Genomic DNA, 20,487 nt, shown 5'->3' on the forward strand with positions numbered 1-20,487 from the left:
AATTACTTCCCACCTCTGTATATAACTCACAGTCAAAATTACATTTTAATTTTTGGAGTAATTAGTCATAGATACTATTATGTCACTCTGGTTTCTATTCATTTATTCATAAATCTTTATTCTGCTCTTTTTATAGTTACCAGAGTGTTCCCCACCAAACTTGATTTATCTATAATCTATTTTTTTCCTCTTGGGCACAGGTAAATCACTAGGTCATTTTGCAGGGATGTTCAGTCTGGGATATATTTCAATCATTTGCTTTCATTTTCTCTGTGTTATAACTTACACAGTTGCATCCCTCTGTAATAAATTCCTCCAATGGATCAGAAATAATTTTTTTTCTCAGCAATTACATTTTTATGATTGCAACTGTAGGCATCTGCACTTTATCACTTTCAAGACCCGGGTTTGGCAGTGCAGTGCAGAAAGTTTATTTATGCAGAATTACAATTAAAAGAATTTACATCTCTATGTCGTATACTCTCTGAAGGATATACAAACTGCTAGATCATGCTATAGTCATTACATAATAGAACCGTCTATAATCTTATTTGCCACAGAATATAATTTTCTATGAGTCAGATTCATGTTGAATGTGAACTAAAAGAATTGACTTATGCAAAAATCTTTTAGGATAAAAACATTAGCAAACTTCTTATGCGTTATCTCCTATAAAGGTTTTTTGGAGCAAAGATTCAAATGTATTTTATGATGTGTATGTATCCCCTGTTTTCAAGAGGTAAAGACAGAGTTAAATCAATAGTAATAAACATTATTTCTCTGGCTCTTATTCCTAACTCTTGTATGACCTCTTGGCGTTTTCTTGGCTTCTACTTCCATAGTGTCTCCATTTATTTCTGGGAGCCCCTTGGGGATGGTTTTATTTTTATTTATTTATTTATTTATTTAAAATATTTTATTTATTTATTTGACAGAGATTACAAGTAGACAGAGAGGCAGGCAGAGAGAAAGGAAGGGAAGCAGGCTCGCTGCTGAGCAGAGAGCCTGATGTGGGGCTTGATCCCAGAACCCTGGGATCATGACCTGAGCCAAAGGCAGAGGCTTTAACCCACTGAGCCATCCAGGCACCCCGGGGATGGTTTTATATACTCAGTAATACTCATTCAGACTAGTTTAAGAGTACCTGCCAGTTCTTTTATGAGTCAGCATAAGCTAGGTTATGCTGTGATGAGACAGATCCCAGGGTGCCTGAGTGGCTCAGATGGTTAAGCGTCTGCCTTCAGCTCAGGTCATGATCCCAGGGTCCTGGGATTGAGTCCCACTTTGGGTTCCCTGCTTAGTGGGGAGTCTGCTTCTCCCTCTGTGCCTCCCCCTGTTTGTGCTGTCTCTTTCTCAAATAAATAAATAAATAAAATATTTAAAAAAAAAAGACAGATCCCAAATCTCTGAGGCTTAATAAAAGTTCTTTTCCAGCTCAAGCTACATATAGAGTGTGAGTTAGCAGGGGATTTCTACTTAGTACCAGCACTAGGGACCGGGGCTCCATCTCAGTATTTACTTCCACTGTTGTAACAGGAGAAGAGAACATGATGTATCAAGCAAAGTGTCCTAAAATGTCCACCTAGATGGGATATATGTCAGTTCCACTACTGCTTTTGTCAAAGCAAGTAATGTGGTCATTGTGGATACTGGATGTGTGATCCTGCCCTGTACTCAGGAGAATAGGAATATTGTGAAAAGCTCCAGTAACTATTACAGTCTTCCCATTGCCTTCTATTTAGGGCTTCCTTTTTTGGTGGGCAGCTGACTTACTCATACCAAGGAGTATCAGTTGGCAAGAAGCCCGAGGCAATCTAGCATGCAAGTCTTGCCTCTGGGGGAAGATGGTAAATTGGTTCCATCTTCATCCTGTGGTTCGGGATTGACTACACACTGAGAGTTAAGCAGTTGGTACCTAGAGGTAAACGTTCTATCAGGTGCTAAACTAAAGACAAACAGAGAAGTAGAGACATGGAGAAAAGTTCTAGTGGAGCAGTTTTCAAGTTCAGATCCACAAACTCCTGCTGTTGAGGGACAGTAAGGTTACCTATATACCAGAATTTTAATGTATCCTTCCAGTTTCCAAACCATGTTGTGTCTCAAAAGTCTAGCCTCTGTGAGGACTCACTGTTTCCAGTTCCCTTGAACATTGGCCATGTAGGCCTGATGCTTGTTTTCCTTATGTAATCTGATTCCCTGGCCTCCTACCTTCTCTTCTGAAAGTTCTGAAAAGTTCAATACAAGTGGCTAAAAGTTAGAAAGAAGTTCCTTTAGCAATCCAGGGTTCCTGTAATTGTCCTCATTACTCATGGTAGAATGAAGATTTTCCTAAAAGTCTTTCTTTTGTTTTTCTCAAAATTTGGATTCTCTGAGGTATGACTCACTTGTGCTTCCAAAACTATCTGTCGTGTTTTCCAGTTTTGTCTAACTTTGTCTTGTTGATGATCCACTGCCAATGATGCCCATCATGAGGCTGGGAATGACATGTCAAGGTAGCCATGTTCCTATGCCTCCAAAGCTGCCATTTCTCAAGGTGGCAAAATGGCACTGGGGTCCTACAAAAGAGGGGAGAATGCCTCTCTTCCCAACTGTGCTGTCACATGGGTCCCGACGAAGAAATGTTTACACCTAAAGTCACAGAAAATTTCCATTTCAGCTCCTTTTGCAGTCTCCTTCATTTCCTTGTTAGAGTAAAACCCAATGCAAATGCTTGGTTGGTGAATTCTTACTCCTCTAAGCACCGTGTTTTTCTTTCTTTCCTGGCTCCTATGCAGAACCTCTCTGCCACATCCTACTCTCAATAGAATTTCTTTCTCTCCTTCAGCCAAGGGGGAAAAAAAGCAAGAAAGGAATTATTAGATGCTTAGATGTCTAAAGGGTTCATTTCTCTATGTTCTATAGACAGATCTGATTTACTTTCAGGTAGCTGGGAGAAGACATGGTTTGGCTTCTTTGCCTCCTAGAATATAATTTCCTTTGTTTCTTTTGGAAAAGAATTCAAGTTTCATTTGTTTGTGGTGGTTTACTGTCATTTCTTAGGTCATTTTGAATAAGCATGTTGCCATTTACTTAGGTTTCCTGACTTTATCAACAAACATCTTTTCAGTAGCATTGCTGATTATTCTATCAATAGAATTTATGTCAGAATTAATCTTGAAGGTTCCAGGGAAATCTGAAAGACAGATCTGCACACATATAGTGTTCTTGTAGTTAGTTTATATGCAAATATTGGAGTTTGGACTGTGATCTCAACAAGTAACCTCAGAAGTTCGTAAATAAATGTCTTATTTAAACACTTAAGGTTCAAGGCTTAATAAGTATAAAGATGTTATTTTTATGGTAGGATAAAGAAATAAACTTAATTCTGCCTTAATAATGTTTTAAAGTTTAAGGTGATTCAGTAATAGTTGAGTTGATTCTAATAAAGTTAATGCTTTAATTTCTGCATTCATTTACTGCCAGAAAACTCCCATGGGAAAGTTGTGATGCTACAGTTTCCTTGAGAAACAAGTAATTGAGAAAAAGGAAGCCACTTTTTAAATTAAAATAAGGATAAGAAAAACTAATAGCTAATTGATTAAAAATAGCAGGAGTCCCGCAGGATTGTGCATGGCTCAGCATATAAGGGATGCTCCCACCACCAGAATTTGGTAGCTTTGCGATTAGCTGTGAGCAGATGTCAGTCTCTGCATATTTATACCTCTTCTCACTTGCTCCCTAGACGTTTTATTCTATCAGACTCTGATTTTCATTGTACTCCAATGTTGCTGCCATGTTGTTCTTATTTCTCTGACCACCCTCAATCCATTCCACTTCTGTTAATACCTTATCTTTTGATCACAGCTTATCTTTTCTTCCACAAATTCAGACGGATCCACAGATATCCACCTCTAACTTAGCTGTGGAATAAGGTAATTTTCTTATAAACTGATTCCAGAGGCAGCCAGGTGGTATAGACCGATAAGACCAGATCCAGTTGCCTTTTTAGTGGAACATGCTAGATTGATGGGAACAATTGTGGTTCAGCTGGCTGAAGGGATAGGAGTACATATCTCACCAGATGTCATCATTTTCATTGCTCAAAGTGTGATTCTACTCTTCACAGAAGTTCCTGGTCCATTTCAGAACGCACAGCTTGTCTCAGGAAATACTGCCACAACTTGACACTCCAGGAATCTAGACTAGTGATTGACAAACTTTGTCTTTGTAGGTACAGATAGTAAATAGTTTCAGCTTTGACAGCCATAGGGTCTCTGTTGCAGCTCCTCTGCCATTTGAGTTTGAAAGCAGCGATAGGCAATATGTAAACAATGGGTGTTTACAATAAAACATGGCTGTGTTCCAATAAAACTTACTTATAAAACAGGCAAGTGGCCAGATTTGGCCGTGGGTACTTAATTTGCAGGCCCCTGCTCTGTACTGACAATTTTCTCATGGATATACTCTGTACTTACTGATTAAAGAAGGGTAAGAAATGGGCAGTATCCCACACACAGTTGGGAGTTCCCTGTGAGAAAATTTTGATGGGGTGATTTGTGGCCAGCTCTGTGAGAGACACAAAAACCTCACTTGGGGGAAGAATGCTAACTAGGCAACTCAGAAAGTTCCTGTTGCTATTGAGATCCTGTTAGTCCAGTGGTTTTCAACCCTGGCTGCACATTAAAATCACCTGGGGAGCTTTAAAATCCTGATGCTCAGGCCACCCAGGAAACCGATTAAATCAGAATCTTTGGGAGTAGGACCAAGCTGTAATTTTAAAAGTTCCCAGAAGAGTACAATGTGAGAAATGCTGTGCTGGCCTTAATATCAGCCAGTAGTGAACCTGATTCTGCGTCTTGGCCCAAGGCTTGCCCTAGTATAGTGCTCCTTCTGTCTCTTATTTATGGATTTGATAGTGCTCACCTGGAATAAATTAGTAAGGAATTTCTGGGGGCCACCAGGAGTTTCTCAGCTCTGATACTCATCTGTTGCTCGTCTCTGAAGAGGCTGCCTAGGGGTGATTGTCCTGTTGTGAGGGACCTATCCCATTTTTTTTCTGAAGAGGATCTGCCTCTCCCATACTCTGACTAAGCCCATGGTCACTAGGCTTAGTCATGACCTGAGAAATGAGAATATTTTCAAGAGCTATTGTTCTCCTTTAGGATGTTTGGAACCAGGACATAGTTTGTTATAATCTAGAAATAATTTTTACCTTTGGAAAAGTTAATTAACCGTGATATAGCTGAATTTGGATATATATAGTATTATGGTACTGAGTGCTCTACAAACTAAGGCTTAACAAATGTGGTTTGTGATTTTTAGGAGTCCTTTCTTCAAAAAAATTTTTTTTAAGTTTATTTATTTAAAATCTGTATATCCAACATGGGACTTGAACTCATGACTCTGAAATCAAAAGTCACATGTTCCCCTGACTAAACCAGCCAGACACCCCTGAGTTTTTTGTTTTAGGAAACAATTTGCATTTTTAACCCTGATAAAACAAAATACTGGGGTTCTTCACTTTATTTATTTATTTTTAAAAAAGATTTTATTTATTTATTTGACAGACACAGATCACAGTAGGCAGAGAGGCAGGCAGAGAGAGAGGGGGTAAGCAGGCTCCTTGCAGAGCAGAGAGCCCGTTGCGGGGCTCAATCCCAGGACCCTGGGATCATGACCTGAGCCGAAGGCAGAGGCTTTAACCCACTGAGCCACCCAGGCGCCCTGGTTCTTTACTTTAGACACATTTTTCTACCTCACATTTTTAATATTCTGAAATTAGGATATATTTTATGACAGATATGAACATTTAATGTAGTTTTCCTTTTCGATGCTTATAAGGATTAACAAATTTATTCACAGAACCTTTTGGTAAATAGTCTTTTTATTATTTGATTTTATTTTTAATTTTTTATTAACATATAATGTATTATTACCCTCAGGGGTATACGTCGGTGAATCACCAGGTTAATACTCAGTCTTTTAAGATAAAATGCTCAGAAATGGTGGTTGAGTGAGGGTATTGCTTATGTGACTTCATGGGAGTGGGAGATGGATTTAGTGCCTTTTCCTACAGAGTGGCTGGTCTGGGATACCTTCTGGACTGGTGATCTTTGAGGGAATGGCTGGACTCATGCATAGTTATCTTGTGGATGCCTGTGTGTATTTCTTCTGTAGTCTAGAGCTGATAGAATTTGTTGACTACTCTCTGTCATCTTGGTAAGGATCCTTGGTTCTCTCAAGATGCTTGGTCCTTGATGGTTCTTCAGACCCTTAAATCCCAGCTTCATTCTCTGTCAGGTGTTTGGCATTATCTCTCTACTTCTCAGGCTGTGCTGCAGGATTACCTTGCTTCTCACCATGGTGGGCTCAGGGCAGGCCCACCAGTCTCCAGCACAGCCACATTTTGATTGTCTTGTATGGTATCTAGGATGGTGTGAGAGGTTATCCATGCCTCATGGGAATCAAGAGTGGCTTAGGAAAGTTAAACTTCTCTTCCTTCTACTTATAATTATACTGTGATGCCAAGATGACACCGTGGCCACCCCAGAGTTTGTGCAGGGAGACACAATTTCCTGTCTTTTTGATAATAGCCATTTTAACAGGTGTGAGGTGATACCCATTGTGGTTTTGATTTGTGTTACTCTGATGACTAGTGATATAGAGCACATTTTCATGTAGCTGTTGGTCATCTGAATGTCTTTTTTGGAAAAATGTCTGTTTAGGTTCTCTGCCTCTTTGCAATTGAATTGTTTTCTTGCTGTTTAGTTGTATGAGTTTTTTTTAATTTATTTTGGATATTAAACCCTTATCAGATATATGATTTACAAATATTTTCTCCTGTTTGGTAGGTTGTCTTTTCATTTTTGTTGATAGTTTCTTTTGCTGTGTGTAATCAATTTTAAACATTAACATTTAAATCAATTACGGGCTGTAGTCAAACCACATTTGTGTTATTTTAGACTTTTGACCATTGCGCTCTATAAATTGAATCATTATGGTCTTTCCTATTGTTTGTTGTCTCTTATTCATACATGATTAGCAGGTATATTTCCCCTGGATATCTTCAGTAACAAGGAGTTTTGTGTTAGAAGAGAAAAGGAGTAAATCTGATGGTCTAGGATAGATGGGAAAAAAGGAGTCTGGCAATAGTGCGAGTAAAACGCAATGGAAGTTTTATAAGATTGTGTTGTCAAAGCATATGGCATAGTTCATTCAACTTCATGGTCGATGGGGTTTTAAATGTTTATTATTAATGGGGGTTTAAATGTTTATTACAGAATTTGGGGTGGAAATGCAAACCCCACTATCAGCCACTGCTGGAAGTGGAATGCTGAACTGGATGGACCATGTCACATGACTAAATTACTGCATGTGAAGTCAACCCGTTCTTTATTTTAGGCCTAGGTTTGGCTTGATTGGATTTTTCACTTATTTTGTTTCCTTTAAGCAGTTAGTTGTTATTGATGGAAAAGAATTGTCCTGTTCCTTTTTTTGGCTTACCAGTTCTTTGAACCAGTATTTTACTATAAACTATTGGTTATTGATTCACCAGAAGGATTAATGGTTGATTTAGGTATAAATAACAATATGAATATATTTTCTCCTTAATTTGCTTAATTCAGTATGTTGATAGTTTTTTCACCATGATTTTGGAAACATTTGTTTGTAGAGAAGGACGCTGTATGATTAACATTATATATATTTTTTCCCTGAAACCTAAATTTGCCTTTGGGTTATTGCTTTGTATAAAACAAAACAAGTATATTTTCTAAATAATAGTCACATTCAGGGACGCCTGGGCGGCTCAGTTGGTTGGACGACTGCCTTCGGCTCAGGTCATGATCCTGGAGTCCCGGGATCGAGTCCCGCATCGGGCTCCCAGCTCCACGGGGAGTCTGCTTCTCTCTCTGACCTTCTCCTTGCTCATGCTTTCTCTCACTGTCTCTCTCTCAAATAAATAAATAAAATCTTTAAAAAAAAAATAGTCACATTCAAAACGGCAAAAGCCACATATCCTATGATTACTAGGTTAATGGTTGGGCTTCCTAAAAATACTACTTCTACAGGTTGGGGTGTCCAAAGGTTAGTCCTGCAACTTTTCAGGTGATATTTTGTTTTTGGGAGATATCATCTAGTCTCATGAGTTAAAAAAAATACTGTTCTCAAATATCTTTGAAATTTTGGTAAGACTAGTAAACCATTTATATATGAATAGTTACAATGAAAATGTAATCTATAAGAAACATACTTCCAGCCCTACTCTTTCTCAACTTTAGAATTTTATACTAGTTTCCAACTTAGCAACTCTGATGGGCAATCTTAACATGCCCAAAGTTCAGCTCTTGATTCTTCTTCCTTCTCGTGTGTCCTTAAGTAAATATTACCTGCATGTACCCAGCTATTCAGGCCATATACCATAGAGTCATCTTTGATCCCCTTTTGTGGCCCACATCCAATCTATTAGCAAACCTTGGCAACTCACCAGAATTACCAAAATTCTGCCACTTCTAAACAGAGTTCACCAGTGCTTCCTGGAACAAGCCAATGTGGTCTTCACTTCGGTTACTGTAATAGCCTCCTAACTGCTTTTCCTTCTTCCATTTCTCATCCATCTTCCTTGGTCCCTGTCTAATTCCCAGTCTATTCTCTAGAGCAGACAGAATGGGCCTTTTAAATTTTAGGTCAGATCTTATTTCTTTCCTGTTCTAAAATCTTGAATAGCTTCCAATCACAAGAATATAATTTAGAGTGTTGATGGTGATCTACAAGGCCTATAAAATTCCCTGGATTAGAATATTTAGCTACAGCTGTTTGTGTTTGACGTGTAAATTTCTTTGCTTTGTTATGCCATCTGCATGGCCCGGAGGGTTGATAGAATTGGAGAGGGATTGACGTGTGTTTTGTTATCATCCCTCAATAGCTTCAAGTAATACTTTGGCTAGCAGTGTTATTAATCTAACAAACAAAACCCTAAATTATATTTTAAAAGATGATGGTTGTTTTATACTTTTTGTGTCATTAGCGGTGACAATTGTTATAGGCTGAATTGTATCTCTTTCAAATTCATACACTGAAGCCCTAGTCCTTAGTACCTCAGGTAGTGACTGTATTTGGAGATGGGGCCTTTAAAGAGGTAATTAAGTTAAAATGAGGTCTTTAGGTGGGCCCTAATCCAGTATGACTGGTATCCTTATAAAAGGTGATTAGGACAGAGAGAGAGAGGTACCAGGGATGTGTGCACACATAGAAAAGCCATGTCACAGTGAGAAGGTAGTGAGAAGAGTGCAAGCCAATGAGAGAGGCCTTAGAAGAAACTGACCCTGTTGACACCTTGATCTTGGACTTTCAGTCTCCAGAACTATGAAAAAATAAGTTTTTGTTGTGTAAGCCACCCACTCTATAGTACTTGGTATGACAGACCTGGCAAACTAACATATGGTTTAAAAAGTGAAGAATCAGTGGGGTGCCTGGGTGGCACAGTCAGTTAAGGAATGAGCTCTTGATTTTGGCTCAAGTCATGATCTCAGGGTCATGTTCCTAGGGTCGTGAGATGGAGCCCCTGGAGTCTGCTTAAGACTTTCTCTCCCTCTAACCCTCACTACCATGCTTCTGTGTGCACACTCTCTCTCAAATAAATGAATAAATCTTTTTTTTATTAAATATTTTTAAAAATATTTTATTTATTTTTTGACACAGAGAGAGAGAGAGAGAGAGATCACAAGTAGGTCGAGAGTTAGGCAGAGAGAGAGGGGGAAAGCAGGCTCCCCGCTGAGCAGAGAGCCCGGTGCGGGGCTTGATCCCAGGTCCCTGAGATCATGGCCTGAGCCGAAAGCAGAGGTGCAACCCACTGAGCCACCCAGACGTCACTCATTAAATATTTTATTTATTTATTTGACAGAGAGAGAGACACACACAGCGAGAAAGGGAACACAAGCAGGGGGAGTGGGAGAGGGAGAAGCAGGCTTCCGGCTGAGCAGGGAACCTGTTTCAGGGCTCGATCCCAGGACCCTAGGATCATGACCTGAGCTGAAGGCAGACGCTTAACCCACTGAGCTACCCAGGTGCCCCATGAATAAATCTTTAAAAAAAGTCTTTCAAAAAGTGAAAGTCAGTAATAAAAATTGTGTGCCTGTTCTTTTTACCTATAGTTTGAAAATGAACTATGTAAACTGTCTTTTTTCTTAGTTTTGGCCTGAAAAGAAAAATGAGTATATACTTGGTTCTAGATCACTTTGAATTAATCAGACTTCAAATACTGTATAGGAATGCAGACTTGCTTTTTTATGATAGTAGACATGGAAATGACAAAATATCTGCATTAAAGAATTCCTTTTTGATGAAAAATACCATGTGCTATTACTGAAATTAAATTTTAATTTTGGTGTAGCTATCAGGTCTCTTTGTAACTGAGCAAATCATTCAATATTATGGCTCATGGTTTAAGGTCTCTAAAAATCTAGAATTTCATCTTTTCATTAAATAAACCACTACTTAAGTAAACCACTACTTATTTATTATTTACAGTGTGCTTGCTCTGGTTTTTTAGAATGGTAGAAAGGTCTCTGCCTTATTTACTTCATGGTAAATCTGGGGAGGTGGTATGATAACAGCTAATTACAGAATGTTATAATGAGTGGTATGAGAAGTGCATATAAGGGGCTGTGAGTGGTCGGTTGGGTTGGGTTGCTCTAGGCTGAGGAGGCCAAACATTTTTTGTTCTGGGCCAAATAAGTAGTTTGTGAGCAGACGCCACAAATGGAAGACGGGAGTGAAATTCAGTCAGAAGTGAGATCATAAATTGCCTCATAAACCATGCTTTAGGCTCTATCCAGACCATGCTTTAGACTTTATCTTATGGGCTGCTGGGAGCCATTGGAGGGTTTTGAGCTGGCACAAGTATTTCAGGTTTGCATTGTAGAGAGATGGCTCTATTGTGGGATGGGTTTGGAGATGTGATGAAAGCCAGAATCAATGCATATACTTTTTTTTTAAATTCAGTTAGCCACTTTATAGTACATCATTAGTTTTTGATGTAGTGTCCATTGATTCATTAGTTACATGTAACACCCAATGCACATCACAACACGTGCCCTCCTTAATACCCATCACCCTGTTACCCCTCCCCACCCCTCTCCGTTCTGAGACCCTCAGTTCTTTTCCCAGGGTCCATAGTCTCTCATGGTTCATCTCCCTCTCTGATTTCTCCCTCTTCAGATTTCCCTCCCTTCCCCTGTATCCTTCTTGCTATTGCTTATGTTCCACATATGAGTGAAACCATATAATAATTGTCTTTCTCTGCTTGACTGACTTCATTCACTTAGCATCCATGTCAATGCAAGCGGTAGGTATTCATCATTTCTGATGGCTGAGTAATATTCCATTGTATATGTACCACATCTTCTTTATCCATTTATCTGTTGAAGGGCATCTTGTCTCCTTGCACAGTTTGGCTGTTGTGGATATTGCTGCTATGAACATTGGGGTGCATGTGCCTCTTCTTTTCACTATATTTGTATCTTTGGGGTAAATACCTAGTAGTGCAGTTGCTGGGTCACAGGGTAGCTCTATTTTTAACATCTTGAGGAACCTCCAGTATTTCCTTGAGGAACTATTTTCCAGAGTGGCTATACCAGCTTGGATTCCCACCAACAGTGTAAGAATATTCCCCTTTCTCCACATCTTTGCCAACATTTGTTGTTTCCTGTCTAATTAATTTTTGCCATTCTAACTGGTGTGAGGTGGTAGCTCATTGTGGTTTTGGTTTGTATTTCTGTGATGGCCAATGATGGTGAGTATTTTTTCATATGTCTGTTAGCCATTTGTATGTCTTCTTTGGAAAAGTGTCTGTTCATGCCTTCTGCCCATTTTTTTGACTGGGTTATTTGTTTTTTGATTGTTGAGTTTAGGAAGTTCTTTATAGATCCTGGATATTGGATCCAGGATATGGATATGTAATGTCATTTGCCAATATCTTCTCCTATTCTATGGGTTTTCTCTTAGTTTTGTTGACTGTTTCCTTGCTGTGTTTCCTTTATCCTGATGAAGTCCCAAAAGTTCATTTTTTCTTTTGTTTCTCTTGCCTTTGGAGACATGTCTTGAAAGAAGTTATTGTGGCTGATGTCAAAGAGGTTACTGCCTATGGTCTCCTCGAGGATTTTGATGGATTCCTGTCTCACATTGAGGTCTTTCATCCATTTTGAGTTTACCTTTTGTGTGTCAAGGAATGGTCCAATTTCATTCTTCTGTATGTGGCTGTGCAAGTTTCCCAGCACCACTTATTGAAGAGACTTTTTTCCATTGGATATTTTTTTCCTGATTTATCAAAGATTAGTTGACCATAGAATTGAGGGTTCATTTCTGAAGTCTATTCTGTTCCATTGGTCTGTGCCTTGTTTTTGTACTAATACCATGCTGTTTTGGTGATCACAGCTTTGTAATATAGCTTGAAGTCAGGCAACATGATGCCCCCCACTTTTTTTTTCTTTTTCATCATTCCGTTGATGATTCAGGGTCTTTTCTGGTTTCAGACAAATTTCAGGATTGTTTGTTCTAGCTCTTTGAAAAATGCCAATGGTATTTTAATAGGGATGGCAATGAAAGTGTAAATTGCTCTGGGCAGGATAGACATTTTTAAAAATTAACATATAATGTGTTATTTGCTTCAGGGGTACAGGTCTGTGAATCATCAGTCTTACACAATTCACAGCACTCACCATAGCACATACCCTCCCCATTGTCCATAACCCAGCCACCCTATCCCTCTATCCCGCCCAGCAACCCTCAGTTTGTTTCCTGAGATTAGGAGTCTCTTATGGTTTGTCTCCTTCCCTGGTCCCAACTTGTTTCATTTTCCCTCTCTGCCCCCCATGACCCCTCACCCTGCCTCTCAAATTCCTCATATCAGAGAGACCATATGATAATTGTCTTTCTCTGATTGACTTATTTCACTTAACATAATACTCTCTAGTTCTATCCACGTCATTGCAAATGGCAAGATTTCTTTTTCTTTTTCTTTTTTTTTTGATGGCTATATAGTATCAGGATAGAAATTTTAACATGTTTATTAGTCTTCTGATTCTTGAGCATGGAATGTTTTTCCATCTTTTTGTGTCTTCCTCAATTTCTTTCATAAGTGTTCTGTAGTTTCTAGAGTATAGATTCTTTACCTCTTTGGCTAGGCTTATTCCTAGGTATCTTATGGTTTTTGTTGCTTTTGCGAATAGAATTGATTCCTTAACTCCAAAACCAGGCAAGGACCCCAACAAAAGGAGAATTACAGACCGGTATCCCTGATGAACATTGATGCCAAAATACTCAACAAGATCCTAGCTAAGAGGATCCAGCAGCACATTAAAAGGATTATTCACCATGACCAAGTGGAATTTTTTCCTGGGATGCAAGGGTGGTTCAACATTCACAAATCAATCAATGTGATAGAGCACATTAACAAAAGAAAAGACAAGAACGATATGATCCTCTCAATTGATCCAGAAAAAGTATTGACAAAATACAATATCCATTCCTGCTTAAAACTCTTCAGAGCACAGAGATAGAGGGAACATTCCTCAATAACATAAAAACCATCTATGAAAAGCCCACAGGGAATATCATTGCTAATGGGGAAAAGTAATGGGGAAAAGCTGAGAGCTTTTCCCTTAAGGTCAGGTACATGACCAGGATGCCACTTCTATTGTTCTATGTTCACTACTATTGTTCAACACAGTGCTAGAAGTCATAGCCTCAGCAATTGGACGATAAAAAGAAATAAAATTCATCCAAATTGGCAAAGTAGTTGTCATACTCTCTCTTTGCAGATGACATGATACTTTATGTGGGAAACCCAAAAGACTCCACCCCCAAATTACTAGAACTCATACAACAATTCAACAAAGCAGCAGGATACTAAATCAATGCACAGAAATCAGTTGCTTTTCTATACAGTAACAGTGTAACTGCATATACCTTTTGTAACAACAGAGTGAAGGATAGGACCAAAATGGAGGCCCTGCTTCTGTGTCATGAGGATAGCATGGAAGGAGTGCAGGGAGGGTAGTTATTCAGAGAGCAGGTATGACAAACAGTGGCCCTGGGCTGAAGTGGAGATGACAGAAACTAAAGCTTTTCAAGAGACATTTTAAAGTACCTAGAAAGGAAGATAAGAGAGAGAGCCCAGATAACCTCTGGATTTCTGCCTCAGTTTAGAGGTGTCAGTCCCTCTCCTTGAGGTAAGAAAAACAATAGAGGAGGACTGTTTTTACCTCACAGTCTGCCAAACTTGATTATCTGCTACTCAGACAAAAATAGTTTTAGTCTCTGCCGATTTGCACATGGCTCCCTTCACTTGGCTCTCTTTCCCTGCTATCTGTCCTGGTAGAAATCTGTCCGTTCTTAAAGACTCTTCTTCAAAGCCCTACTTAATCCTTGTGAATGTTTGCCATCTCTTTAGCACTTTCTTTGTACTTGAAAGTCTAAGCAGTTACCGTCCTGTTCTTTGTATTGCAGCTAGTTGTGTATCTCTCATCACTGTACTGGAATGTACTCATCTTTACTTTCTAAATGTCCAGAGTATTGTTTTGAACATAGCATGTGCTCAGAAAGTGTTTGTTGGCCCAAGATGATCTAAAAGAAGATTGTAGTTGGTTTAAGGTGAGTGTTAAGTGTCAATTCTTTTTTTTTTTTTTAAGATTTTATTTATTTATTTGAGAGAGAGGCAGTGAGAAAGAGCATGAGCGAGAAGAAGGTCAGAGGGAGAAGCAGACTCCCCATGGAGCTGGGAGCCCGATGCGGGACTCCATCCCGGGACTCCGGGATCATGACCTGAGCCGAAAGCAGTCGTCCAACCAACTGAGCCACCCAGGCGTCCCTTAAGTGTCAATTCTTTTTTTTTTTTTTTTAAAGATTTTATTTATTTATTTGACAGAGAACACAAGTAGGCAGAGAGGCAGGGAGAGAGAGAGAGAGGGAAGCAGGCTCCCCGCTGAGCAGAGAGCCTGATGTGGGGCTCGATCCCAGGACCCTGAGATCATGACCTGAGCCGAAGGCAGAGGTTTAACCCACTGAGCCACCCAGGCGCCCCAAGTGTCAATTCTTAATGGAGTCTCAGTACTTCAGTCTTCCACAGTACTTTTGTTAACACAATGAAGGTTGTTTTTGGTAGGAAATAAATAACAGTTGAAATTATCAATAACTTGAAGAAGGGACCCTTCCCTTCCCAAGAGTAGATGGATATCTTTTACTTTAAAAGATCACTGGTTTTACTGTAGACAACTGTCTAGAGACACTTTTATTTTTCTACCCTTTACTTTCCTTCAGAACTCTGAAGTTTTTAGCTAATTAATATGACTTAAATGTCTTCTATTTTATTTCACACGTTAAAATTAACTCAAGGAAGCAAAAGTAGCCCTGAAGGTTCCTGTGAGCTATTGGAGGAAAGTTAAAATTCAGTGTTTTAGCTAATAAACAAAAGAGGAGATGGTGTTAACATGGCCTTTTTATACTACAATGATAATAGAATTAGAAAAATAGATTGGGAAAGAGCATGGTTATAGAATATATGTGTATCAACCCAAGTTGGCATTTGGAAAAGACTTTCTATAAAGCTAGCATTTGAACTGCTAAAGGCATTGTATTAATGCAACAAATCAAAGTAAATTAAGCCTCATGCCATATTCTGCAGTGCTCCTATTGTACACTAGTGTTGCTCTATATAATGACAGTTGATAGCTAGGTTCACTAAACATCTCAATTTAATTATCAGTATCTTTGGAGCATCTAGAGAAGCACATCTGAATTAGGAAAGATTAGAAAGATCTTTTTTTTGTACTTTAAATTTCAGTATATAAATATTATACAACATTAAAAATATACCTGGTTTTATGGGTTTTAAATGTGCAGAATTAATAAAGCAGGGGATTTCTTCTTTTCATATTATTTGAAGTATCTAATGTAGGACCATTTCAGTAGGGAGCTCATTTCTGTATGTATGTATGAAGGTGTGTCTGTAGCCTACCTCAGATTTACAGACTAAAGAAAGTGAGTGAACCCAGGGTCTTTAAGAGACTGGAGGAACCAAAAAATTTCCAGATGGCAGGGACCCCCTACGGTCTGAGAAAGAGAGAAAGGGGAGGGTTGTGCATGAGTGACAAAAAGAAAGGTTATGAAGACATAGACTATGACTTAAATTAGAATCATCTTTGCTGTTAATTCCAACTGAAGTTTTTTTGTTGCTTATAAAAATATAACTGATTTTGTATAACTGAAAAAGAGAATGAGGAAACAGAAATTATTTTACAGGATATCCTGAAAGCTAATTTTTACTGATTGCTGATATTTCTTTAAGAGATGGGAGACTTTTTCAGATAACAAATGCACTCCCAACCTTTGATGAAAGTCATTTGTTATCCTGGGTCACAGTCACTGAGGGGAATTGGTTAGATCCTATAGGTAAGTTGATGTTTAAAAAAAAAAAAAAAAGGTTTAGTTTTCTTTTTCCCCCCAGAGGATTACCAAACCATCTTTACTTTCTGAAATAAAGTGAATCATTGAAAGTGTCACTTGAGTTTAACCAATATTAAATAACCGTATTGGGTGTTTCAGAAGACATAGGTATAAATGATTTATAAATGGGAATAACTTGCTGGTTGCAATTGCATTTATTTTGATGGAAGCACAATGTTCTTATACAATGTTCTTTTCACATTTCTTGTTTGGCATTTATTGTAAGAAACAAAGCATTTCTGGAATGCTCATTTTAATTTCAAAGCTCAGGCTAGTCTATGGAAAACATTTGGTGCATGGAGGATCTGAACAATAATAGAGGAATGTTCAGTGGGAAGCGTCATGAATTGTGGCACCTAAAATACATTCTGAGGGAACATTTAGACAATGGAACTTATTTTTCATTTTAAACAAAGATTTTAAACTAGGTGCTATAATTTGTCTTAATCTGAACCAATATCTTTTAACTCTTTTATATAAATTAGACTGACAATAGTGAGAAATTTGCCTTTTGGAGTATGTGAAAATCCATAGTCAGGCGTATTATCATCTTTATTTAATTCATAATAAAGACACTTGGCCCTATTTTACTGCTTGCAAAACATACAGAATGTGTTCTGTTAACGGACTTCATTACATTTAGCACAGGGGACCCCAAGAGCAACATGAGGGTAGTCCCAAGAGAGCACCTCTGATAAGGATCCCATAACAGATTTTCTGTATCCACGTGGGGAATGGACTAGAAAATGTGCATTAAATGTCAACCAATATCTGTGTTATGTTGTGGATTTTTTTTTGAAGACTTTATTTATTTATTTGACAGAGACACAGAGAGAGGGTATACAAGCACAGGAATGGTGAGGGAGAAGTAGGCAGGGAGCATGATGTGGGGCTCGATCCCAGGACCCTGAGATCATGATCTGAGCTGAAAGCAGATGCTTAACAACTGAACCACCCAGGCTCCTCATGTTGTGGATTTTATAAGACATTTTACATATTTAACCTTCACACAGTCATAGGATAATATGATTGTTCTCATTTTCTAAGAGAGGAAACAAAGACTTGCTACAAGGTACTGCACTATGGGTTGTGAACATGAGAATAAAGCAAATTAGCATTTTGGATGGATAAAGAGATAAAGAGAAGGGCAGGCAAAAATTATTTTCATCTACATATTTCCCCCATAACTTATAAGTTCTTTCTTAATTGCTAGTTAAAAAACTGGGTCCAGATATACAAATAAACAAATATGTTGTGCTCTATAAGCAATAAACAAGCCAAACCTCTAGGAGCTACAGAACAGGAAGGATTATGTATAGCACATTGTCAAAGATGTGGTGCATGGTTGTTAAAAGCCTTGGCTATTTGATGATAAGTAGGAGTCTAGCTTTCTATAAGAGTTTCAGGTCTGCCATTTTAAATACTGGATACAACTTTTTTTTTTTCTTCCTCTATAGTGGGTATCTTCCAGCTTTGCTTATAAAAATATTAATCAAATTTATTATTGGGATTCAAGGTTTAATTAATAAATGGATATTTTTTACAATGTAATTTTGTATGAGATTTAGTTTCCAAATACAGATGCTTAATTTTTTTTTAAGGTTTTCTTTATCTGTTTGTTTATTTGAGAGAGAGAGAGAGTGTGAGTGGGGGAAGGAACAGAGGGAGAGGGACAAGCAGACTCCATGATGAGCATGTGGCCCAATGCAGGGCTCAACCTTACAACCCTGAGATTTTGACCTGAGCCGAAATCAAGAGTGGTCACTCAACTGACTGAGCCACCCAGGTGCCCCAGATGCTTCATTTCTATCTCTAAATAATGGCCTTATTATTAGTTTATCCTTTTTTTTTTAATAAAAAAAATATTTTATGTATTTATTAGGGAGAGCACAAACAGGGGGAGTGGCAGGCAGAGGGAGAGGCAGACTCCCCACTGAGCAGTGAGCCTGCTGTGGGCTAGATCCCAGGACCCTGGGATCATGACTTGAGCTGAAGGCAGACGATTAACCGTCTGAGCCACCCAGGTGCCCCTAGTTTATTCCTATTTTAAACATATTTACAAAAGGAATAATGCTCATTATTAACATACTCAGACAATTCAAAATATAAAGATTAAAAAACCCCTCTTTTCAACTATCCCATTCATGAAGCCATTTATATAATACATATTTTATTGGACACCTACTTTGTGCATTGTTCTGGGTGCTGGAGGGAAAAAAACACATTTTCTGCTTTCATGGAATTTACATTTTAGTATTGGGAACATGAAATAAACATATAAACAAAAAAACAGGTTCTGTAAGTTTTGTGGAAATATAAAGTAGGGTAAGGGGAAAGATTGAGAGAGGGTGGGGATGGGATAATCAAGAAAGTCTTTGATTAGGAGATAGGAGACTTTGATAGGAGACTTTGAACAAGACCTGTTTTAGAGTCCTAATGAGTTAGGGGAGAGTGTAGGAGACAGGTAGGAGAGGTTACAGAGGGCCAATATGTAGGTCATGATTTGGGTTTTGTTCCTCTAAGGTAACCAGTGTTTTATGTTTGAGTGGTTCTGTACCCCCTCCACATTAATAATTTCTATACTTAGACTAATACTTACTAATACTTACTAACCGAATTATGATGATTTTTGCCACCCTCTTAATATAGATTGCTGGCTACAAAGTCATATAAATAATTATTATATGTAAATATTTATACATACATGTAATACACACACATGCACACACTGCATTGTTTCAATAGTAAAACTTGATAAGTTTCAATCTCTGTGGCTCTTCTTTCCTCCTGTCCTTTCTTTCACCCTTCTTACCTCCTTCCTTCTTTCCTTTTTATCTTTAGTTGGAAATTCCATAGTGGCTGATAATATTGCTCTTAATGTATTGACTTGACTTATGAGGGTGTATCAGTAGTACTGGGAATAAATCATGTTTCTATGAAATACTTCCTTTTGTTCTAGGCTGTGATGTCCCAGGACTATGTTCTCACAATTTGTCTAATGAGTGGCTTGTATTTTTCCAATTTTAGGTTACTACACTTGTAAATTGTCCCCAGAATCCTTCCAACAGGAAAAAAGGACGTTCAAAACGAGCCAGAGTCCTCCTAGCTTCTGTGGAGGAAGCAACTTGGAATTTATTAGACAAGGGGGAGAAGATTGCTCAGGAAGCCACAGTTTTGAAGAAGGAGCTTACTACTGCACTTGAGGAAGTTCGCAAAGAAAGTGAGTACTCTAATTCTGGTCAGGAGCAAACTGTATATCCTTAGGGTGTTAGCTATGGAATTAGATTTGTGAGTGTTTTGTTTTTGTTGACTTGAGTTTATTAGCTCTACAAAGACCTCTGAGGAGCTAGCTGTGGGAGGCAGAGTGGCTCATTAGTCAGCTCTAAGGCTCAGGGTACTATTCCTGGTTCTTTCCTTCAGTTGTTTAGTCCCTGCAGGCTCTTTCTTCCCCTCACATGCCATAGTTTATTCATAATAAGCAAAGAGAAGTGTATCCTGTTTTGTCATAGATATAATGAGAAATGACTAATGAAGCTGAAGGTGTATTTTCCCATACATAAATAAATTATAAAGTTCCTTGTTAATAGTTGGAGATAATAAGTTACAGACCTGACCACTCAGGAATACATTTTTTATTTTTCTATTTTCTAGTTTAGATTTACTAAACTTAAAAATAAATGCTTTGCATAAACTATGCATAACTCATGTTGTTGCTAAGTTAATATTATAAAATGAAAGTGTACATTTTACCTTTTAATGTATTTACTTATGATACTACAACAGTTTTCTAACATGTAAATATCATTCGCAGTCTGTTTTGTAAAAGAACTGTTCTATTTATGCATCATCTTGCTGCAAGGAACTATTTTGAGAGGATAAGAAAACTTAAATATTCCTGTTTGGCTGTGTGAAGGAGACTTGGGGTGTTGAAATATTTCTCTTCCCAACATAACTTTATGAAAATCAGGAAATGTTTGCTAATTAGATAATTAAGATGAATATAGTAGC

The 20,487-nt window shown here is 38.2% G+C and overlaps 1 protein-coding gene across 5 annotated transcripts in view; it reads left to right on the forward strand.

Moving 5' to 3' along the window:
• The window catches only part of CTNNA3 (catenin alpha 3), a 1,751,355-nt gene that overhangs the window by 79,173 nt on the left and 1,651,695 nt on the right, over window positions 1-20,487 (forward strand). For all 5 annotated transcript variants that reach the window (XM_032842041.1, XM_032842013.1, XM_032842050.1 and 2 more), the window contains exon 3: window positions 19,507-19,699. In XM_032842041.1, coding sequence (XP_032697932.1) covers window positions 19,507-19,699 — 193 coding nt within the window. The remainder of the gene's footprint in view (window positions 1-19,506; window positions 19,700-20,487) is intronic.

The sequence above is a fragment of the Lontra canadensis genome, unplaced genomic scaffold, assembly GCF_010015895.1.
Source record: "Lontra canadensis isolate GAN:19392208 unplaced genomic scaffold, GSC_riverotter_1.0 scaffold3, whole genome shotgun sequence".
Taxonomy (NCBI): Eukaryota; Metazoa; Chordata; class Mammalia; order Carnivora; family Mustelidae; genus Lontra; species Lontra canadensis.